At 37.2% G+C, this 25,787-nt stretch overlaps 1 protein-coding gene across 3 annotated transcripts in view; it reads left to right on the forward strand.

The window, feature by feature from the left end:
• LOC115438200 (multiple epidermal growth factor-like domains protein 11) overlaps positions 1–25,787 on the forward strand; it is a 323,683-nt gene that overhangs the window by 52,977 nt on the left and 244,919 nt on the right. For all 3 annotated transcript variants that reach the window (XM_030161642.1, XM_030161650.1, XM_030161657.1), the window contains exons 2-4: positions 18,925–19,026; positions 22,941–23,074; positions 25,157–25,258. In XM_030161642.1, the coding sequence (XP_030017502.1) occupies positions 22,959–23,074; positions 25,157–25,258 (218 nt within the window). In that variant the 5' untranslated portion in view covers positions 18,925–19,026; positions 22,941–22,958. The remainder of the gene's footprint in view (positions 1–18,924; positions 19,027–22,940; positions 23,075–25,156; positions 25,259–25,787) is intronic.

The following is a 25,787-nucleotide window of genomic DNA, read 5'->3' on the forward strand; positions in this document are numbered from 1 at the left end:
GCTAACTCTACTTGGACAAACTGACCCAAATGCGTTGGCAGAGACGTTCAGAGTCATTCTGCACTGCAGACGGGTTAATTGCGTTAAAATCTTTAATCAGATTAATCATGATGATGGATTAATCTGCGTTAATGTGTTCATTTTGACAGCCCTAGTTTATAGATCAAATTTTGGCATTGTTTGAACAGCTTGGCGGCAAACACAGTTTAGCTCCATTGCTTTTTTTATTTTTAGATATCTTCAAGCCAGACATTTCATTCTATCCCATTTTTCAAATTCAGTTTCATTGCCGGACACAACAGTAGTAGATATTGTTCTTTCATTGAATCCTTCCACTAAAGGTCCCACCTCGTTCCTCTACTATAAAATGTTAGACCTAACTCTGAACTCCTCATATCAACTTAGGACAGCATGGGAGGAAGACCCAGGAGAATCTATCCCAGATGAAAAGTGGACAACTATTCTCAAACTAGTCAATTCATCATCTCTGTGTGCGCATCACTGTCTAATTCAGTTCAAAGTGGCACACAGGGCCCAAATGTCAAAAACTAAATTGTCCCACATCTATCCTGGAGTCAGTCAGTCCATACCATACTGCAACAAATGTAAAATTGCTGAACCTTCACTCATTCACATGTACTGGTCCTGTTCTTGTCTGAACAAATACTGGACAGAGGTTTTCCATACCTTATTCAAGATCCAAAATATTCATTTGGATCCCAACCCTCTGGTTGCTCAGTTTGGGGTCTTTGATGATCAGGTGACTTTACCATCATCTAAGACACAGGCCCTGCCATTCTGTTTAGTTTAAGTGCTTGAAAGTGCTTCTAATTAAAACTCTGTGATGTGATTTATTTATTCATTTTTAATATTAATTCTGCCAGGGTCTCTGATGATCAGGTGACTTTACCATCATCTAAGACACAGGCCCTGTCATTCTATTCCCATGCTGATGAGGTGTGCTGTCCTACTCAGATGGACAGACTCTGCTCCTTCTACTCATGCACAGTGACTCCATGATCTTATGTCATCCTTAAAACCGGAAAAAAAATTAGAAACTGGCTTCATTGCAACACCACTTCATGGGGATAAATGGGATTACTTTGAGGGGATTACTTGGATTATTTTTTATTTTTGTTTAGGAATTCTTTTGTTTTTTTGTTTTTTTTTTTTCGTTTTTTTTTGCATCCTCTTTGCACAGTTCTGTATTGTTTGTTGTCATTATTGTTGGCATTATTTGTAGGAAAACTCTTAATACAAAGACAATGGTTAAAAAAATCCAGAAAATGCACAGAAACACAGTAACATTTCCCAAGATTCCTCACTGTATCTATGAACAGGGTTACCCTCTCTTGAAAAAGTAGAGCAATGCTGACATAGAGATTGAAGAAAGACCATTTTCCATGAAGTGCTCCATTCTTCAGGGAGAGCATGACATGATTGGTGATTCACATGGTAAAATCTTGTTTTTGGACAGCCATTAGTTTAGGTTGTTGACAACAGTTTATGTGAAGAAAAGTGTGAAAAATGACATTGTCGCTGCACAGGCAAGTCCCCCTCAGCGGAGGAGTCTCTTTCTGTGCTGAACAGTCCTCCTCAGCCTTCAGTGTGTGCTTAAACAGCTGCATTTGCAGAATTTTCTATAACATGTATCATGGGGCAACTTATCTCAATAATATAGCAACAGGGGTCTATACTCCGAGATTAGATTTTGCTGTAATTTAAGAGATTGTGCTGTTTTGTTGTATAACATGTTTACATGGATGATGGATGCTTTTTACTTGGCCCTTGTCCTCATCAGGCCGTTCTGTCCTGCAAGGCAAAAATGCTTTCTCAGCTCCCTCTCTCTCTCTGGTGCTCGCTGTGTTTCTCCTAAAAGCTATTACTTCACTGTCCTTGATACCAAGGGGGAGCCGCAAAACAGGAAAAGCTTGGTTTTTCTTCTGGCTAATTACACATTAGGCTCCAGTTAAATGGCCTTGAGACCCAAAGACATGCAGGCTATGAAGGTTTTTAGAAAGCGACTGCATTTTCTCTGTAGGAGGATTTAAATGTTGGATCTTGATATATATACTGTTTAATTTCACAGAAGATTTCAAACTCAAGTGTATCTCATGTGATGAAGAGACAGTTTGAGTATTTGATTCCCTACCACTGACTTTCTGGACGACTGTGAAGGAGCCAATGTTTCCCAAGTTTAGGACAGCTGCACCTCTACCACTGCCCTGCCTATTGTGGATGTACAATGATGTTGCAATGATGCAATGTTGTGGTGATGACTGTGATCTCGGTGCAGCACAGTATGAATTAATCATGTGGTCGATCACTGTCGAAGTAGAAAGTACCAACTGTAGTGACTTGTATTACTGCACCTCCACAAAAATGCTACTAAATCCACCAAATTATGCATTCACAACTGTCTTACTTGACATTTTTACTTTATGAAGTCATACCTGTCATAGAATATTATGACCAGACTTGGATATGGTTCCAACACTTTTCTTATAAGAGTACTGCACAGCAAAGGTACTATAGAATATTTCAACACTGAAATATCTAAACTTGAGTAGATTTTTCCTTGTTTTCATCTGTTCCTAAATTATATTAAATATTTCTATTAATGTAAAATCTGTAATTTTATTCAATGTAACAGCCTTTTTTATTTGCTTACCTGCCACTTGTGTTTCTTCATCTTGTGAAAATATTGCAGTAATTAGTAATATGGAACAAAATTAAGCAAAAATGTAGAGTTTCTAGTCCAATAACAATAACAAAAACCCATCACAATCAGCAAACGCCTCCAGAAATAACAGGAAAGCTTGTTGTAGTTTGGTTGTAACTTGCTTAAGTGGGAAAGTTGTGATTCAGTTTGTGGATTGTGAGGAGGATCCATCTAAAAATGTATCGTATCATACAGGGTTTGGGTGCTTGAAATCCTTGAAAATGCTAGAATTTCAATGTTGTGTTTTCAAGGTCTGTAAAGTGCTTGAATTTTAGTTTAAGTGCTTGAAAGTGCTTCTAATTCTAACTCTGTGATGTGATTCATTTATTTATTTTTAATATTAACTCTGCCAGGTTAGATGGTAAGCCAAAGCTACTTACAAAGAGGTGATACATGCAGAAAAATAAAACTTTATGTCAAAAAATAATATTTGCGGATGTTCTCAGATCGACTCCAGATAACTGTTTTATCTTAATCTTTGTCTTGGTGCGAGTGTGTCTGAAGAACGCCAAGTGGTTTCCCTATTTTTGGATAAAACTTTGTGTTCTTCTTTCATTTCTAAACATCACTGTGACAAAAAAGTAGAAAAAAAAAATCCTGAGTATATGTATTCCTGTTGACTGGGGTGCTGATGGGGGGGGGGGGGTAAACATGACAAATTCATGGGGCTTGGTGTTTGTGGGGTGACCATAGAGCAGTGCTGGGGGCCCAGTGGTTACAGAAGTTGTTAAAAGTTTACGTAAGATCCGCTGTAGAGGAGAAGTGTAGAAGTCGGGAACCGAACGGTGAAAGGAGTTTTGTTTTCACGCAAGATGGAGAAAATGGGAAACGTCAATTTCTGTAGGGTCCATAGTGATTACGCTTTCATGGGGCCCATGATTGGTAGCAGCACCCCTGCCTGTAGATACGGATTTTACCCCAGTTATAAGGTGCTGTGCTGGAAAAATTTGACCTTGAAAAATGTGTATGAACCCTGATCATATGATCTTCTGGCCACACCTTCCTATGTCCCTATTACATTACACATGCTACACAGCTCATAGTAAACCAGTACAACTGATACAAGTAATTCAACCAGCTGCATTTCTTTCTTTTTTTTTTTTTCTCCTTTTTCACCAGTAATCCAGAACATAATTAATTTATCAATATACATTAATTCAAGCTTTAATAAGGACACAGAAACTAGGTCTATAAGATAAGATAAAAAAACATAGGGCTACACAATAAAAAAAGAAAAGAAATAGCATAGATCCATATATTACTTACACATAAAGGCTCGTTCGCCAGTGAGACCACAATTTAGATGTAAACCTTACAGAACTAATTTTGGGACAGACCAGGGCTTGTACAATTGAGTTTGATAATTTTGTAACTCTGCACATGAATGAATAAATAAAATGCCGTATACACTCAAGTGATAATAATTAAAGATAAGCATTTCAAATAAAAATAATAACCAACAATTGCTGGTAATTACTTGCAACTCTTCAAATATATTATACCAGTTGACAGTTATATTTTAAGTGCTGCATGTAAATTTCTATTTGATAATCATTCATTTATCTGACAGCACAGAAAATACTGTAAGTCATTTTCTTTATGTACTCTGTCGCAGGACTGGACTGAGCCGAGCTGCCACCGGCTGAAATACTGGACAGTGACTGACTAACTGCAGTCTGAATGACAGTAGAAAAGTTACCCAAAACCAAACTGTGTGTTAACTCTGCAGACTTGAAAATGACTGTCTCTAGATAAAAATAAATCGGAAACCTGGTGAAAATAGATTTAGTCACTGTTTACCAGCATTATTTACTTGGTTGCAGTGAGTCCGGTCTTGGAGCTGTCCTTACTATGACTGGTACCAGGTACTGCTGAAGAAAAGGAAGTTATATTTGGGTGCTTCTATGAAACTGGTCCCTAAAAAACAGGACATGGGGGCTAAAAATTCAAACCAGATGTAGACTAATGTTATGAAGCAAGTTTGGAAGCACTTTGGGTCTATTTTAAAACATAAATACTGTGATAAAAGAGAAGCTTTTTTTCAGATAAAACACATTTTTATATTATTTTACATTATATTTAATACAAAAATCTGTATTTAACATGGCGAAAAGGACACAGAAATTACATGCTACAATTTTTTTTAAATATCTCTTTATTCTCTCACAGGTACATTTTGGGAATAGAACTAATTATGCAAGGGAGAGTTCTTCACAAAAATGACCACTGTTGCAAAATCATTTGCGATTTCTTTGTGTTTAACGGGGCAGGTTCTGCATGTAACGCAAGTGGACAGGATGGGTTACATACAAAACCTGGAATGAGACTGAGATTCATGAAAAACCTGCATGTCTGGATTAGAAAAACCACTAGGATTATCAAATTTAACACAGTGTCTTTATTTATAGCGGTATATAAGACCATTTACAGCCCTGTTTTCAAGATCAAATGCATTGACACTTAGGTAGCTTTTCATGTCACAATTTTGGTCCTATTTTTGGCCCCAGTAGTTTATTAAAAATTCACTAATTTTGGGATGGCTCAGAGCACGAGTATAATTTTTTTTGCATTTATCTGAGGTCATCATTAGGTAGATCCAGGGGGGAAATATGTATAAATTTCTTTTTTTATTATTTGGTCTAAAAAGCTGGTAAAATGGTAGGTACCAAAATGAACCCAGTTTCATAGAAGGCGCATGGCCAAATAGATTTTTTAATAATATATTGGCTATGTGAATATTCCAAAAATGTGACCCATTGCTAGTAATAATGTTGAATATCTTGCTATAATGACACTGACATATTAGACAAGTGAACATTTATTACTCAGTTGATGCATTGATAGTAGCAAAATGGGCAAGTGTAAGAATAAAAGATGAGGAGGGGGCTTTCTTACTCCAAAACAGTGATTTTCATTTGCAGACCTATCACTAGGTCTGTTTCAGTGGCGATTTCTCATAGACTGCAAGGGAAGCCTGGCTTCCCCTAAAATTACGAAAATTAAATGGTTAAATATGTTTGGTTGTGTTGACATTTTATTGACTACAAATGTGTTAGAACACGTTCATCTCAAAGACGAGTTCGTTCAGAATCAGCTTTATCACAAATCAACGGACGCGATGTTGTTCACTTCTCATCAATTTACTGTTGTGCTGTTTTCTCACACGATCTCTGCTCAGTGCATTTGTCCGTAGACTCTGGGCATCTATGGGCTTCAATGGGACTGAATAGAACAGTTTTTTTCATTGCGTCAAAACTGGACGGTAATTGGATAAATGCCACAATGTTGTCCTGCCCCTGGACGCCGGGCGTCTCTGGGGGTGCATGGAGCTGTGGGCGGAGCTCGGCCGGGCTGGACGCCAGAATCCCACGTGCTGATTGGAGGATCGGTCGAAAGGCTGAACCCCGTTTGATTGACAGCTAGTTTCAGATCTCCTCCTTCACTGACACAGTTCAGTTTAATACCGTCGCACATTCTGCTGTGAAATCAAGAGAGAAACTACTACGAAATTACTCGTTCATTTCTTGCACTGTAAATAAAACCCATTCATTGTACTTCCTTGTTTCAATTTAACATAATTTCAGCGTTTTCTTGTTTCAGTTCCATAATTTAATCATTTCTTGTTCGAGTTTAATATCGTTTTGTAGATAGTTAAATCAATCAACCTGTCGGCTAGGTCGGAGTGAAAGCAGCATCTCTAGTTTAAAAAGGCTGAAGTCTTACACCCGCAACACAATGGGCCAAGGCAATCTAAGCAGCCTAGCTCTGATGGATATTGAGAGGACACTGGTCCAGTCCCTGGGAAAGACGCCTACTTGGTACGATAAGGTCACTGAGCATTTTCTTAATTCTTTTTTTTTTTATGTAAGCCGACAATGAGCTTCCCCTGTCTGAAAGATGAGCAGCCGCCACTGGTCTGTTTTTCTCAGATTTCTAAGCAGATTCAAATACATGTGTAAAACTGGTGAAATTCCCCTTTAAGGTACTGGCAATATTCTGTGGTTTGGTGTTTGTCACAAATCCCATAAAAACAAAATCAACAACAAATTGATCCAGCATACAAGCATTGCCTGTGTATCCAAAGCCTGATTTATTCCTCGTTGAGTCGCATTTGCATCTGAAAAGTATTAAAACACATCACATGGCAGGTTTATAACATTGAACTTGCACCATCTTGGGGAATGTAAACACCGTATGTACAGCTGGAAAGTATAAAATGTACTTGCACTTTGAAATTATTCCTACAATATTATAAAATGTTATGGTATTTATGATTTACTATGCTCGGGGGTTTAATTACACACTGAAAGCATAAAGTGACAGATTAATGCACTGTTGAGTCTGCTCACTGTTCACTTTTTTCACCACAAGAAAATATAATATAAGTTCCAGTGATTTGCTTCATTATATTTCAAAAGGTGAATTAATTATCCCTGTAATTTCCATGACTTGTGAACGTTTCCAAGCTGTTGTGAAATCTGCTTTGCAAGTTTAATAAGCACTAATATTTTTAAAACCATCCGCAGTGAAATGCAAAACACCTTAATCAACAGAAGTGTGTCTTAAAGATAGAGGGGACTAAAATGATCAATTTATTGACTGGGCGTCATGACCATCAATAACATCCCTCTATCCTCCGCCCATAGGTGACCATTGATCAAGTGGAGATGAAGGGTGAATGGGCGGATTAGGGTGATTTCACAGATTGGTGCTTTGCCAATTGAGTGTGACTCTTAAAGAGGCAGTAGAGAAAAGGAAAGGGCGGTCGTTTCATACGGGGGCACTGAGGTTATACTAACTCCAGCATCACAACAAGAGCTGCTTCACAGAGCAAGGATGGAGTATTTTTGTAAGCTACTCTGAAAGACAGGCTCCATTGACTTTCAGATCTTGGCAGAAAATAAGCTCCATAGAAAAGAAACCCAAGTTAATACTAAATATATGCTTTATTCAGCAAGATAATCTTACCAAGGAAAACAACTTTTACTATTTTTTAAGCAGAAATATGAACACTAATGTAAAACCATGAACAAACTATTTGATAGTCACATGATTATAACATCACCACCAGTAAACATCATAGACTGAACTCCTCTTCAAATCCTTTCCTTTTAGTGTGAACTGAGTAGGGCTGGGCGATATGGAAAAAAAAATCATATCACAATCATTTTTTTCATATCAGACGATATTGGTATGTATCACCATATAAATGGAATCGCTACTTTTGTTAAGCTAAAATTTTCTGTTACTCATAAGTTAGTTGTGAAGACATCAGAAAGTTATTTTTGATTTAAATATGATTTATTTTCTGTCAGAGGTTAAACATGACAGATGTGTTTAAGAACATTATACAACTGTTTCAGATAAATAAAACAGGTCCATATATTTAAAACTAAACTAAAAGTCTGACCAGCAGGCAAAAGCTTTCAAGTTTTAAAAGAGAGCACAAACAAAACAGACCATCTTCATGAAAGGGTATATACATGGGGGTGCATTCCAAAACTGCCATAACTGGTGTAAAACTGAAAATGAAACTTAACATGCTTTCAACATCGTTCGTCTTTCAACGTCATCTTTCAACGTGGCTTCAACGTGGCACCCTACTTTTCAGTAACCCAGTCGCCCGAGTTCTCGGTCACATTTTCTCCTGAGGGAACACTCATTATCTCACGCTGTAGCCCAAACATTAGTGTGTGTGCTGCAGCTGCTCTTACGCCTGTGCTGTGTGCGTCAACCTAACTTGCCATGGCTCTAGTGTGATTGGTTCGGTGCAGCACTACTTATTTATGATTGGCTGTTCTTCTGGTGTGTGGGATAGGCTCCAAGCGACCCCTGTGACCCTAGTGAGGATAAAGCGGGTTCAGATAATGAATGAATGAATGAATGAATGAATGAATGTTCTGTCTGTCAAAACATGGACGAATGCATTCTATCGAAATTGTATTGCATTTGTCTCATAGTTCTATCGCCAAAAAAATTCTTTCGCGATATATATTTTTATTGTTTTATCACCCAGCCCTAGATCTAATCTATGTCACAAATAGAATATTTTGGGAGATTTTCACAATGAGGATTAGTCAGAATATACTGTTGTGTAAAAATGGAATTTCATCAATTATATTTGTTCATCTACAATTTTAAAAAAGAAATGCATCTAGATGGAGATGTGTGACTGTTTCTCTCCCATTTATAGTATGTTACTCAAAAAAGGAATAAATAAATACATCCGAATATCTATAAAAATGTATAAGTACATAAAACATAATCAGACTTTACAAAATATTCACCAATAGAAGAATATACACATAAAATTAAACTGAAGTATAAAAATGTACTGACTTGGTTAAGAAATTGAGAAAGAATATATATACCTAACAAATGTACAGGTTAAAAAAATCTGTAGTGTGGAATATACAGGTCCTTCAACTTAACATCTGTTCTTTTACAGACATGTGAAATCCTCAAAATTCATCAGCTGAGTATTCATTATTTATTTTCATAATTGTTCATTCATGGTCTGTTTGATGGGGGGTGATACATGTACACTGATAAATCCCATGTAAGTATTGTAATGGTTGTGGCATATGCTAATTTGTAACACTTATCCTAAGAGGAGCTTTTACAGGATGAACAAAAAAGAATTTAATAAAATATGAAGTATGACCTGAATGCAGCAAAATATTCCAACACTCATTAAAACTGATTAGCAGGATAACACAAACACACATCTGAAACACATTAAATTAAAAACTAGACATAAGTACAGGTTTGTTGTTCAGTAACCCAGGATATCAGCCCTGTTAACCCATAAGTGCTACTTTTGTGGCAGTTCCCATTTGAATTTTTCCCCTAAATTCACACATTCTGAAATGATTTATCACTGTTTTTTTTTTTTTTTTACAATATTATCCTCTGTGGTTTGCATTGTTTCAGTAAAAATCAGGTATTTTCCTATATTTAATGTACTGGCTATGTAGAGATGTTCATAAAAGCTCAGATTAAAGTTGAGCTTTATTATATGACAAACAGAGGAAACATAAACCAAGCGTGTCCATCCACTGTCATTTATTAAACTCCATGGGTTTTACTGGTGAATCAATGTTGTAGAAAAATTGTTCTCAAACTTTTTACAGTGGGGTACCCCCAAAAATATCCTTTTTTAGCCAAGTACCCCCAACTCTCGTTTCAGCATTTTGGAATGAAAAAATTAGGCAAAATTTGTTCCTGTGCCAACGTGTATTTAACTGTGATATATAAAAAAATAAAAATTTTTTATAAGAAAATGAAAAGTGCCCTCTTTCAACCATAAGAAATACAAATTAATTGGACATTAATTAATAAATGAACCTTTCATCAGTAAAAAATAATTACTCAATTACTCAAATAAACTCATCTTGAATCATATAAAATAGAAATGTTCTTAAAATGTTACCAAAGTTTAAACATGATGCTTGACAATAAAACTAGGAGTGTCAATTTTATTATATGAATGTATTTTATGTGTTTTATATTTCAGCATTAATTGTCATTATTTATTTTGTATTCAGTAACAACACTTAACAACTGCCGCTTGTAACTAAGTAAATTGTTCATGTTCATATTCATCTTCACTGGAATTAAGTTTTCTTTTTTGCACTACATGACCAACTGCCCATGCGCCAATGGTGTTTTACTAATACTTAAAGGTTAACTGTGTATACTGTGTATGTGAACTAATGCTATGTAATGTGTGGGTGTAGCCGTAATTTTTAAAATATTTCTAATTTTATGAATGCTGGGATTTTACATCTTACCCAGGGACAACGGATGAAAAATAGCTTTTTTGCTAATACTGGCACATTTACAGAAATGTTCATTAATGTGTATTGTCCCTGCTAAATAAACAAATAAATGAACAAATGAATGATGACTTATGTATTGGATTTCCCAAAACATTTCAAGTACCCCCTGGGCTTCTTCCAAGTACCCCTAGCGGTACGCGTGCTCCCATTTGAGAAAAACTGTTGTAGAAGATGACAGTGTTTCCACATTCACTTCAGAGCCTCTGAAAGTCCAAATGGATCATATCTAATGACCGTGAAAAGATGACAAACTGTATTTTACACCAATTATTTATGTATTGGTAGGATTAATGGATTAACAGGTATTAAACAGTTTAGATCTAGCTGCCAGTGGGTGTTGGGGTCTTTATGGGTTAAATTAAGTTTGTTGCAGATTAGTCGTAGTTTTACTTGAGTATTTTATGTTACAGAACAAATCATGACAATTTAGATTTGTATTAACCGCAGATCTTACTTCAGACATTTTACTATTAAAAAACCCTGCTGAGTTCAAGATGAGGGAACCAGGCATCCAAAATGCTAATTCACCTCTACATTTTAGAACTAATTTCTCCGACAGTCTGTAAAAAACATAATGCCCACTGTCAAAAGCTTGAACTTAAATTGTGGGTGAATTGCAAAGTGAGTCATCCCATTTGTACCTGTAGCGAAGAGCTGTCTGCTATCAAAATGTTTTATCCATAAACAAGTCATCTTTTTTTTTCTTTTTTGTTCGGTGAAGGTCAGCTTTCTATTCTTAAATGTATCCCCTGCTGATACCGGTTTTAGCTTTTAGTCTGTGGAAAAACACATGACTTTGACAGTACTCATAATTAATTAAATGCATTTGAAGATAACAGTAACCTATCTACCAAAGATCTGAGTCTGTGTAATATTTCTTTGATGAACTTTTTAATTAATTTATTCCATCTGTTGTTGCTGCTGGATGTCTTCCCTGTCGCCGTGGCATGCTGGTTGGTTTTTCCTCTGCGTGTGTTTGACAGAATCAGCCTTTTAACGCATCTCATATACAGCGACATGCTCACTTTGCTGATTTGGAGTTTAGATTAGCGATGAGCCATTGGAGAACTTTGTGGAGATCGACTGGTCTCTTTCTCCTGTCAGCAAAGTGTAACTCTCCATCACAGTGGAGCTGAGTATTGGACCCAGGGGAGTCCACCGGTCAATAGAGCTTTGCGTCACATATTAAAAGTCCATGTGGCTGCAGATGGCTTCGCTCCTCCTCGGTTGTATTTGGGCTCTTGTGTTGTGGTCATAGCTGTGGCTGTGGGTGTAAATAAGCTTGTTGGGGCCATTTGGGTCTTGTCATGTGGGAAAAGCCAGGAAATCAACGTTGTTAATTAAACTATGGGGGATGATGACCTTTAGCAACCAATCATTACCAGAGGCAGCCCACAGATTAGATATATTCATTGTGGAATGGAATTCTTCAGGAAAGAAATGTGACTGTTAACCCTTTATTGGGCATTTTTTGGTAATTTCCACATACATTACAAGACCATGACAGCAACAGTTACATTGAGGACACTGAGTCAACAAACCCAGGTCCAATGTGGTGTACAGGCTCTGTAAGGTCCACCTCTGCATGAACAGTGAGTGTACCTACTTTGTGAGGTACCATGAAGTAATGGTACTAATGTAGGAATGATGTTCAAAGGGATAATGTGGATCTGGACAGGGGTCTGGATCAGCACTAATGTTGGTCTAATGTTCTAAAAGTGATGTTCTAATGTTCTAAAATACATGTTCCTTTCACCTTACATACCTTACATGTGTTTTTATCACTTATGGCTAAGGAACCAAATATGGTAACTTCATTGACCTTGATTTTCTACATAACAATATATACAGGGTGTCCCAAAAAATGTATACGCCCTTTAAATAATTGTAAAGTAGGTGTTTATTCAAATTCATTTAATTTTCAAAATAGAATTTACAAACATCATTTTATTGTTTTGTCACCACCTGTTCTTAAACTGACATCCGTTCTGGTCCAGACGACTGACAATGCGAAGCAATGGAATCGCACAGAGTAAAATTACTCTGAAATTGTCTCTGCACTTCAACTATGTTTTCATACTTCCAGTAGCATTTTCGAATGAATTTCCTTTCTTCAAAGTTTAGTCTGGCTGCCATCATTAATTCCAATGGGTTTAATCTGCAAAGAAAAAACAAATAATTGAGTTATCAGCTGCTAAAGTGTGTATACATTTTTTTGGGACACCCTGTACATATTTTTTTTATTTCACAAAAGTATTAAAGTCTTGTTATGTCCAATAACAGACTACGGTTGAAATTTTGAATTTTTGAAACCTTACCCTTAGAACACTAAGGGTAGAGTACAAAGGATATAAAGAAATCCTTGAGAGTATAAAAGTTTTAAGGCCTTTACACACCAGGGGCAGGATTAAAAAAATTACATGAAAGCACAAGATACTCTCAATATTCCAAATCAAAACTATTCACATTTGTAGCAATGCATGTTTGACAGATGCAACACTTGAGCCAGTATCCTCTGTTTCTGTGGATTTATGTGTCAGGGTAAAACTAACACAATGCAAACTGTACTTGATTCATATGACACTCCTATTGTAGGGGAGGGGTGCCAAACATATGGCCCACGGGCCAAAATCGGCCTTCCAAGGGGTGCAGTCTTGCCCACATTGTTAAAATTGCACCTATTTTTCTTAAGGAATCTCAGGTTGTTCAGGTTATTCACAGTTTTTGTTTAATATTTTCAATCAGTGATTTTACTTTTTGTACTAAATCAAAGACAACATTTTAAGTTGTCATTATTTTTATGTTATTACGTTATTATTGTACTGGTTCTGGCCCCCTTTGGATAGACTTGGGCTATGTGTGACCCCTTTACTAAAATAAGTTTGTTACAGAAACTCCTCGCTATCCTCGTAATCTATTTGTTTGTTGAAGTTGTTCCATGTGTCCCTCCCTTCATTATCTTTATTATTTTGGTGTTTCTTACTAAACACTGTGGCTAGAAGTCAGCATGTCTATTATTGTTGTTGTCACATGATGCTCATTCCACACAAATGATTGGTTTATGCCTTTATTACCCCACCCCCAGAAGGAGAGGCAAGGGGCATTGTTTTTGGTTTGGTTTGTTTGTTTGTTTGTTTCTTCATTTGTTAACACTCTAGCAGAAAAACTATTGCTTCAATTCATACCAAATTGGGTTTATAGATTGCCAGTGACCCAGAATAGATGTGGTTACATTTTGGGAAAAGTAGGTCAAAGTTCCAATTTTTTATGAATTTTTAAATCTTGTTTTTTTCTTCCCTTTTACTTATAATGACTGAAATTTGTCTATGCTGTCTATGTCTATGCTGATATCAGCACATGCACTGACATGATGACATCATCTGGATTGATGCTAAAATATGCTACAATATATATGAAGGGCGGAGTTTGTTGGACTTGGCACCACTTGTTTGTTTACACTCTAGCAGCAAAACTATTGGTTGAATTCATACCAAATTGGATTTATACTTTGAATACTGAATATACTATTCAGTGGTCCTGAATAGTTGTGGTTACATTTTGGGAAAAGTAGGTCAAAGTAAACATTTTTTAATGAATTTTTTATTAAATAATTTTTTTTCTCCCATTTACTTATAATGGGCGGAATTTCAAATGTCTATAAAAACATCAATTTTGTTTCAATTTACTTCAAACTTGGCACATTATAGAGGCAGTTGATATGCTGACATCACCAAATACATAGACATGATGACATCAGGTGGATCAATGCCAAAATAAGATACAATACATACAAGGAATGGGGTTTGTTGTGCCGTGCACCTCTTGTTTGCACTGTGAAAGCTCAGGAAAAAATTTACATGTTTCTAAGAAATAAATTGCTGTTTTTTTGTATTCTGCATGAAAGCACTCATGGCATAAACAGTGTTTTGGAAAAATATAAGGACATGCACCTTCAGACTTTAAAGCTTCAGTTCATGGTTGTGTTTTGGCATCACCTCTCATCTTTTTGTAATTGAAGTGACCTTGGATGTGTTTACAGAGTGTAGAAAATCTATATAATAATGCAAGAATGCAAGAATCATAGGTGTTTTTTCAGACAGGTAGGGAACATCAGATACAGCTCTACTCCTGTCTTGCAGGACTTACTACAATAACAGAATGGCAACTTCCATAACTGATATTTAGCTTTCCCACAGTGACATGAAACAAGGTAGATTTAGTGTTTTGACTTGAGAAGGAAGGTGTGTTTTCACATTCTGTCATGTTTCCTGTTGATCTGTGCTTCCTGCAGCTTTAAGCACAATAACTAGTAGGGTTATATAGTCAAAAATGCTATCATGATAAAAAGATCATTATCACTTCAGATTAATAAGTGTAAGAGTGAAGTTTAAAGGCTGGTGCTGGAAGTTGTTTGAGTGGTGGTTGAACAAGTCAGCGTCAGTGGAAACAAGTTCAAAAAGGCAAAATAGCACAAGTATTTCCACTCTTTGCATTATGTTAATCAGAGTATACATGGCTGCATCTAAACACTAATATTAGCAGAATTTTAATTGTCTTTAGCCTCGTAGTAGCTTAGTAGGAACACTGTCTTTTTTGGAACATGGTCAAAAACCAGAGTAGTTTTGCAAGAAAGCATAATCATATGATATATGGAATAAATCATGTCCAAGCAGAATTTTATATAGAATAACAAAGCAAATTAGTTTTCTGTTTACTCTTTTTTACTTCAAAGTAATTAGTGTTTTTGATTCTATTCAACAGTGGTGGTCCGCGCATTTGGTACCCAGGCCTTCAGTGGAGATTTACTCAACTAAATACACCTCACAATTATAGAAACCATCAATACTATAAAAAAAAAAAAAAAACACAAGATAAAGTGTGGCAATACAGAGGGAGAGAGATGTTTCCCGTAATGAGGGGGAATATTATTATTACTCCAAACCTCTACACTGCAACCACGACTGTACCATGTACATCATCTGGAGCAGTTCACAATCAATATTTATCTAATAACATGACAAAAACATACACAATTTAAATAAAAAACATCATAGCCTACTCACCAGAGATGCTCATTATATACATACAGAATCCAACCTCCTTTCTTTTTGCAGGAAAACTTCACTGACTCTGTCATATAGAGGTGATCTGTGTGTTTCAGTTCCACCAGTAAGTCCTGTTTATGTCCATGGAGGCCAAGGCTGAGAGTCTCCTCAGTCCAGTCATATTCCTGACACAAGTTTCTATTCTTTTGAGGGCAGAGAATGTCCGTTTGACCTGCTAGCTAGCGTCGAGGTTGGCGGACCTCTCCTCACGATCTCTGGCTTTTCTGGAAAAGTCTGCTTTGAAAATGGATTTTTAAGTATGTCCGAGACCAAATCATTTTCTACTCCTCCATCGGCCATTGTGGACATAAAAAAAAAAAAAAAACCTCAAATGTATTAATAGTTCAATTGTATTAAATGAGCTTTACTGGTATGAATCAAAAATAATCTACAGGGGTTGGACAAAATAATGGAAACACCTTCACCTCAAGATGATAATGCCCCAATCCATACAGCTAGAATTGTTAAAGAATGGCATGAGGAACATTCTAATGAAGTTGAGCATCTCATATGGCCGGCACAGTCCCCAGACCTCAACATTATTGAGCATTTATGGTCAGTTTTAGAGATTCAAGTAAGACGTCGATTTCCACCGCCATCGTCTCTAAAAGAGTTGGAGGGTATTCTAACTGAAGAATGGCTTAAAATTCCTTTGGAAACAATTCACAAGTTGTATGAATCAATACCTCGGAGAATTGAGGCTGTAATTGCTGCAAAAGGCGGACCTACACCATATTAAATTATATTTTGTTGATTTTTAAGGTGTTTCCATTATTTTGTCCAACCCCTGTATATCAAATAATAGTTTTGCTTTTTCCATCCAATCAGAGGAAAGATAAATGCTGATGACATTGGGGGTCAGATAGCTGGCCATGTGAGGTGAAACTGAAATCAGATTGGTTACAGAAACAGTCCTGATGCTATACAGTTTAAGTTACATGAGCCTTCACTACTCATTCTGAAGGCCCAGGGCGGATTAGATGAACCCTGGCAACACATAGAGACTGAAATCTGATTGGACAAAATATCTTACATCCACATACAGGGTGTCCCAAAAAAATGTATACACACTTTAAATAATTGTAAAGTAGGTGTTTATTAAAATTCATTTAATTTTCAAAATGTAATAGAATTTATAAACATCATTTTATTGTTTTGTCACTGCCTGTTCTCAAACTGACGTCCGTTCTGGTCCACACACTGCTGACAACGCCAAGCAATGGAATCGCACACATCACCAAACAATTCCCTTGGTATTTGCATGCATTCATGTTCAATGGCTGCTCTCAATTCAGTGGCTGTTGCAGGTGTCTTTTAGGTATTCCCATAGAAAAACAGTCTAGTGGTGTGAGGTCTGGTGAACATGGAGGGTATTCAGCGATACCCCTCCATCCAATCCACCTGCTTGGCAAGTTCACCAGACCTCACACCACTAGACTTTTTTATGTGGATACTTAAAAGACAAAGTCTACACTATGAGACCTGCAACAGTCACTGAATTGACAGCAGCCATTGAATGTGAATGCACGCAAATACCAAGGGAATTGTTTGGTGATGTGTGCAATTCCATTGCTTGGTGTTGTCAGCAGAGTCTGGACCAGAACGGACATCATTTTGAGAATAACAGGCGGTGACAAAAAAATTAAAATGATGTTTGTAAATTCTATTACATTTTGAAAATTAAATGAATTTTAATAAACACCTACTTTACACTTATTTAAAGTGTGTATACATTTTTTGGGACACCCTGTACATGTACTGGAAGCACTGCAGCTAATTGGGAATGAATTAATACAATTTCATGGAACAAATATTAGAATTTAGGTTGTAAATGTAGGTCAGTGTTTCTGATGATGTTTAGACCAGCAGAGAAGGCCTTACTGGCTCTGATGGCCCACTACTGCTATTCAACCACACTACTCAACCCTGTAACATACAGGTTTATGAGTGGCAGTAAAAGTAAACTCTTTATAATATTGTCTGTTTCGCTTGAGCTTATTGGCCTCCATGATGTTAACTATTTTTACAGCTGGTAAAAAGCCCAGAGGGAATGGATGAAGAGCAGGTCACTTTAAAATCACCAGAGCTAACTGGCTGTACATGACAGGGATCCACATTTGCATAAAAATAAAAATGGAAAAAAGAAAAGAAAGCTCAATGAGTGACATCTTTTATGGAACATACTGCAACAAATGACAGTTTTTATGTGTCACATTAAAACATATTCACTGGTTTCTTTAGGAAAAGACCTTTAACAATTTTTATCCTGTTATATTCTGGAAGCGACAGATTGCCAGCCAAAATAATATCTGTCTGATCCTTTGTGTGGGTTGAATACAATCTAAAGCCATTGTATCTGATTGTTTGTGTCCATTCTAATAGAGTTATTTAGAATATAACCCATTTGTGCCAGTGTCTTGGAAGCTCTGTTTAAGCTCAGTGTGTGACAGCTCTACACTGCAAAACCCTGATGCTGAGACATTCATCAGAGCAGCGTAAATAATGTTTGACTAACAATAACAGTGTTTTTATTGATTTTCTGTCGCTGTGAGTTGCTGCTTATGAGAAACAGCCCCCACTGAACACAAAGGCTGCGCATGCACCCAAATGGAAATGGACATTCAGGAAAATAGTCACACATTGACATCGAATATATCTGTTAAATTCACAGCTCTGTACTGTTTTGCCTCTGAAGTTGTTAAAATATGTAGTGATAAAATATGGCCGAGCTCAGGTATTACCGATGCTGACTGAATGTTTGATGGTCCTGAATTATCTCTCAGTCTAGTTCGAAGCAATATCAGATAGAAGCCACTACCTGTATGTGCTGAAAGTGAATTAATTTGATAAAGTGAGTTCTCTGCAGTTTTTCAGTCCTCAGGTGCATCCAACTAAAAGGTGATGATTAAGATATCGTTGGAGTGCAACAACAATATTTTAGGAAAAGTACGAAAAGTGAAAATCTGCACCATCTCCTCTTGTTGCAAAGCATTTGATTTGAGTTAAACCGTAATGACGTGCATCTAAGTGTGTGTGTGTCTCGCCCACGTATTGCATTCCCCTGAGTGATGATAGCCTGTAATTGGTATCTGTAATTGACAAGAAATATTGATCAGCAACCTCATCGACGTTGAGCACCAAAAGTCTGACCTCGGTTTTCAACAGTACAGTTTTCTCAAGTCACTTAATGATAAATGGCCTGTACAGCAGCGCTTGATGTGACGATCAACATTTTTCTTCTCTATTTTTTATGCAGATCGAGGTCCAGTGCCACCACTGTCATCCACTCTGGGTCTCTTTTTGGTTCAGTGGGTTCTTTCACACCTTTAATCACCGATCACACTTGTTTTCACTCCAGGTAAGCTGAGATTTTATTGTTATAGGTGTAGCTTTTTACCCTCGGACACACTGGCCACTGGTTGTCCATCTGTCTGTCTGTCCATCTGTCTGTCTGTCTGTCTGTCTGTCTGTCTCTCCATGTATTTGCAAAAACTTTGGCATGCACCAGTGATTCTCAAACACGCATGACAGTCAACAACAGTGACAAGGTGAGGGGAGCTCATTTTCACTGTCTCACAGCTTTATCAAAATGTCTTCCACATACAGGTCTAGGGCTGGGGAAAAAAATTTAAAAATCAGTTTTAATTTTGTGTAATCGAGTAATAGTGGATGAGATCGATTTTTCAGAGCAGGACCATGAGTACCTGACCCAGGTACCACCGATGCGGAGGCACGGCTGGCTCTGTCTCGCGAGCCCCTGGGGGAGATGGGGCGTCTCGATCTCGCTCGCAATGCTTCAGGTGTGGGAGGGACGCAAAGGAAGGGTGGGGAAGTTAGAGGAACAGTAAAGCCACAATCACAGATCGCTACCCCGCCTCTGCTCCAGCAATCACAGATCACTATCCCCATCACAGATTGCTATCTCCCCCATTCCCACAATCACGGATCGCTATCCCCCCTCTCCAACCAACAATCACAGATACTCCCCCCCCCCAGCTCTGACAGATTGTTTCCAGTAACTTTCTTGTACCATGGGCCCAACTTAATTATGTTTCAGGGGGGCAACAATTAATAGTGGCACCCTAGGGTGATAGTAATGTGGCTTAACGCTAGAAACCACCAGCCATAAAACAGAATAAAGATGATGAAGAAGTCCGTTCTGAGCCACTGTAGAAACATGGCAATGTTTCTGTCTCTTTCATTATTTAAGAGCAAATTCATCTATTTACTGCTGAAATGGCATTTATTTCCTTTCTAATGTCAATACTGATACCAGAATTGATGTGTTGCATGGCTGCGGTAGTCAAATAGTCAGGTTAAAGCTCAAAATTGTACTATGGTATCACTAAATTAATCTGAATCAATCAGTTAATACTGAATTGATATCAGATCAGATCGAATCGAATTGTGATAAATCGATTCAGACCCTTATGAATCGAAATGGAATTGAATAAGGAAATTGGCCGCAATACCCAGCTCTATACAGATCTGTTGTGTTACTCGTAGAATTGTGTACTGAGGTCCGGATTGAGGATGGATTAAGGTCCGTGGCGGGGGGCTTCTGTCTGTATGTGCAAAAACTTTGGCATGGACTGTAGGCACACGTTATATTATTTCAATACAGCTGATGGATACTGACATCGGCTCCAAAAAGCCCTGGATCTCATAGACTTACAAAGAACTGATTTTAAAAAATATTTCATCAATAACTTTTTCCAGCTGTCTTTCTGGTCTCATTCATCTTATGCGGACTATTTAGATTAGTACTCCAATATTATACTTTAATGTGCGCAGCGTTGATCATAGCGGCTATTTACACTACAGTGACAATGGCAGAGTTATGTCAAAAAAATGTAATTGTAATTTATTTATGTTTATATAGGCATAACTACTATGTCTAAGAATGAGTTATTTTTATCATCTAGTGACTGGGCATTTGCGTGTGATGCTGTTTTAGAGTCAAACTTCCTGAATTGTGATCCATCACACTGGCTCATTCACTGTCATCCCTGACTTATAACTATCCACAGCCTGTCTCCACACAGCAGACACCTGTAGGAAAAACAAAGCAAAAAAAACATCCAGCTTGTCTGACTCTTCACTATGTCTCCCCAAGGCCTCGCTCATATTACACCTAATGAGAACACTCCAACAGTTGTCCACAAATGAACATCATAATGTCATTCCTTTACGGGACAGCGATGTGGGGGGAGGATTTGGCTTGTACCACCTCTGTCACTCAGGGATTTATTCATCATCACCATGATTTTCCAGGGCTGTCAGTGTGTGCCGCTGAAATGGCCCGATGGGATGAAGAATAGGTCCGCTGTCGAGTCTTGTGTCACTGTCATGCCCACAGCTCCCGTCAACAACACTCCGAGGAAACATTCATTGTGCAAACATTTTGAAGATGGAGGCGCTTCAATGGAGACATCCTACTATCAGGCTATTTGGAAGTCAGACTGACATTAATAATTCCTAGGTGGTAATAATTTTAGAAGAAATTTCCATGTGTACTGCTTTAAAATTCCCCTTGAACGATAGCCTTAAAGGTGATAACATGTAAGAAAAATAACAACAATACTGATGCAGGTTAAAATCATTCATGCAACATCATATTTGTTGCATAGACAGGCTGTAATTTTACCAAACCAAGAAAAAAAAACATTACAGTTCCAGTCAAGGTTGACATCTCTCAGCTGCTTTAACCATCAGAGCTCTTTAGATGCTTATGCTAACATTTCTGTAAAGCAGACATAGATTTCAGTGAAAACAAGATTGCTTGTGTCAAACTCATTGAGTTGTGGCTTGTTTGTTGAGTGGCATTCTCAGCAGTACATGCATGCCCTGCTATTTTATTTGCATAAAGTACAGGAGATTTCAACTTTTCATCACTCCCTTCTCTTGCTATACATCCAGCCAACCCCTTTTGTGCTCCAAAGAAAATAACAGGGGAAGCAGAGGTGTCATTGGCTTGTAAATCATGTGTAATATCATCCACATTTATAAAAGCTCTGTGTTTACACTCCAGTTACATTGCTTTTCTTGTTGCTCCAAGGGCTTTGATGGTGACATATTCTGGTGATGTTGTTCTTAAAATTGCCTGAATCTTTTTTATTTTATTATTATTATTTGTTTTATCTTACTACTTTTGTCAGTGTTTTTGTCCCTTTAAATGACAATAAATTCATGGTTTCATTTGTTAAGCCTTTATATTACAGGGCTTGTAAGTGAATAGGTGATAAGATCCTTGTACATTCTCATGAAATTCTTATTAACTTTATTAAAGCTTTTGGGTTTGTATAATTTTTTAAAAGACACAACAAACACATCAGCATAACCATCTCAAATTTAAGTTTTGTCTGCTGTTTATTTCTGTTTTAAATGGAATTGAATTGAATAGTTGTTTTACTTGTCCTTCGAAAAAAACAAACAAACAAACAAAAAAAAAAAACAAGCAATTTAAATAATGCCAAATAACAAATTATATTAATTACATGTAAGGTTATTTGTAAAGTATTATGTAAGGTAATTTAACTCAATTAATGCTATTAAATAAAACTTGTATGGCTAAATTAACAAGCATCTTATAAGAATTACTACAGGACTTATTACTATTTAATTCATACTTATTTCATTACGTTATTTGGCTGTGTCTTCTTTCCATTGCTGTCCTGTGGTGGCAGTTTTTGTTATTTTTTTTTTAAACTACACATTTACTCAACTCCCCTTTGTCTGATGTCTCTGGTTATACATCTGTCTGCACTTAATTGTCATTTTGCACCTTCTCATTCTGAATATTACAGCTGGTTTTGCACCTGTTATATTTTACAGTTATATTTTAGCACATTCCAGTTATTATCCAGATTTTACTCAGATTGTTTTATACTTCTAATGTAAGATGTATAGTGTTTGACTTTGTGTTGTATTTCTTTTTTACTCCTGTTTTCTGTGATATTGTATTTTTCTTGTATGTGTTCTATCTATCTATCTATCTATCTGTCTGTCTGTCTGTCTGTCTGTCTGTCTGTCTGTCTGTCTGTCTGTCTGTCTGTCTGTCTGTCTGTCTGTCTGTCTGTCTGTCTGTCTATCTATCTATCTATCTATCTATCTATCTATCTATCTATCTATCTATCTATCTATCTATCTATCTATCTATCTATCTATCTATCTATCTATCTATCTATCTATCTATCCTTCCAGTTGCATAAACATATCTACACAACCTTTAAAACCATAATAATCTTGCTCATCCTTGTCTGACTCCCACAGGACGGAGAGGGCAGGACAATGGGGGCCGGTGGGGTTTCCCCCCATCCTCTGCTGTGGTTCAGCCTGGTCAGTTTGATCTCCGCAGCGTCGTCCCTCAATCCGGACGACCCCAACGTGTGCAGCCACTGGGAGAGGTCAGTTTCAGCGATTCAGTCTCCTTTCCAATATTCAAAATGAAATAACACTGCTCAAAATGCTGCAGTGAACTAATGGACTCCCCACCACAAATCAACGTTGAGGGTTTGCCAATAATCAAAAGCAAAAGGGAAAAGGTTTACTCCTGGGGACATACCCAGGCCGTAAATTCAGAGCAACGGTAATGTGACTGCTTGAGTGGTCGCACCACTCAGTGCTTCTGTGAGTAAAAGCACAATGTCATTTCTGATAAGAGCAACAGAGTGCAGGTGCTGTGATCGATAATCTCTCTGTGTAATCAGTAGGAATCGTGGAAATGGATATGAACTCTGATGACTACTGAAGTTGTCATTTCTTTCTAAAGGTTACACACAGTTCAGTCACATTAAATAAATACAGTGAAGATACTCAAAGTATCGTTTTGTCTCTGCTTTACCCTCTAAAATGGAAAAAAAAAACGGGCAAAATGGGAAGATAGACGACTTTAACCCTTTCCCAGACCTGGGACAACAGGGTTAACCTGCTGTTCGCAGAGAAGTTTTAACAACCGGTTCAGCTTCTGGGATTCTTTGAGTCCCCAAGGTGAGGTGGTTTCCACTAGAGTGGAGCAGCTTTTCTGCACTTTTGTTTAATGTTTTATTCTGCTATTGTCCTATGTAATTTTAGGAGTTTCTATGCCTTTGTAAAGCACTTTGAATGTCCTTGTGTATGAATGGTGTTATACAAATACATATTCCTTGCCTTCATAGGGCACTAGTGTGTTATTGGAGGACCTAACAAGACTTTATAAATTTTGTGAAATTTTTCAAAATTCTTTATTCTTTATTGAAGTTACCTTGTTTGGTTCCTTACTTTTATACAAAAATCTGCATGTAACACGGTAAAAAGGACACAAAATTACCCACTACTATTTTTTTGAATATCTTTTTATTCTCTCACAGGTACATTTTGAACTAATTATTTAAGGCAGAGTGTTTCACAAAAATGACTGCTGTTGCAAAATCCCTCATGATTTATTTGTGTTTAAATGGGAAGGTTCTGCATGTAATGCGAGTGAACACGATGGGATACACACAAAACCTGGAATGAGACTGAGATTCATGAAAAACCTGCATGTCTGGATTAGAAAAACCACTAGGATCATCAAATTTAACACAGTGTCTTTATTTATAGCACTATATAAGACCATTTACAGCCATGTTTTCCAGATCAAATGCACTGACACCTAGGTAGTTTTTCATGTCCCAATTTTGGTCATATTTTTGGCCCCAATATTTTTTTTAAAAATTCATTAATTTTGGGGTGGCTCAGAGCAAGAGTATAATTTCTTTGCATTTATCTGAGGTCATCATTAGGTAGATCCTGGGGGGAAATATGTGTACATTTCTCTTTTATTATTGGGTCTAAAAAACTGGAAAAGTGCCAGATACCAAAATAAACCCAGTTACATTTAAGCACCCATATATACAACATACAAGAAAAACACATGTAAGGTGAAAGGAACATGTATTTTAGAACATTACAACATAAGTGCTGATCCAGACCCCTGTCCACATCCACATTATCCCTTTGAACATCATTCCTACATTAGTACCATTACTTCATGGTAGCTACCAAAGCAGGTACACTCACTGTTCATGCAGAGGTGGACCTTACAGACCCTGTAGACCACATTGGACCTGAGATTGTGGACTCACTGTCCTCACTGGCACTGTTGCTGTCACTGTCTAGTAATGTATGTGGAAATAACCAAAAATAGTCACTTGCCCGATAAAGGATTAAGACCTCATGTCAGAGTTCATTAAAGCTGAAAATATATAATTGGAGGAAAATAAAGCGAGCACTGCCCGGTTTTTGTTTTAAAACATACCAGCTCAAGGACCCACACTGCCCTTGCTCTTGCCTGGGATCAATACTTCACATCAGGGTAAAATCGTAAATCTAGTATGTTTTAAAACACAAACATTCCCAATTTACCGCATTTTGAGACAAATAAATTGCATTATGATTTGCAGAACACATTTCACCATCATGTCGATACAGATTGAATTTTGTTGAGGTGTTGTTTTCTGTCTTTCTAGCTATGCAGTAACTGTCCAGGAGTCTTACGCTCATCCGTTTGACCAGGTCTACTACACCCGCTGCACCGACATCCTCAACTGGTTCAAATGCACCAGACACAGGTAACACCAAACTGATCATTCATCTCATCAGATATTTCATTGCAAATACTAGTGAAACTCACCTCTGGAATAACCTTAGAATAGTCCTCCCTTTCTACTTGTTACAAACTCTTCTGGTTTTATCCCATGGGACCTGACCTTTGGGAAAAATGACTTTATAGTCGGTGGTAAGAGAGAAGTGATTGTTTGAATTATGCATTATTTACACATATGATGCTTGTCCAGTTAAAATATTATTTTATCAGTTAAGAAGGTCTGAGTCTGTGGTACTGTATCAGACTGTGAATAGTAGAAAGACTATAAACCAAAAAGTATGTTCAGGGATTCAACATGACTTCAGTTATAACAGCGTTTTTCAACCTTGGGGTCGGGACCCCACATTGGGTCGCCTGGAATTCAAATGGAGTCACCTGAAATTTATAGTAAGTGATAAAAATAAAAATAAAAACTTACTAATAAAAAATATATGGTGAGTTGAGAGAGACAATCCCAATACATAAAAGACATGACCAACTCTTTCAAACGTTCA

Source organism: Sphaeramia orbicularis, chromosome 3 (assembly GCF_902148855.1).
Source record: "Sphaeramia orbicularis chromosome 3, fSphaOr1.1, whole genome shotgun sequence".
Classification (NCBI taxonomy): Eukaryota; Metazoa; Chordata; class Actinopteri; order Kurtiformes; family Apogonidae; genus Sphaeramia; species Sphaeramia orbicularis.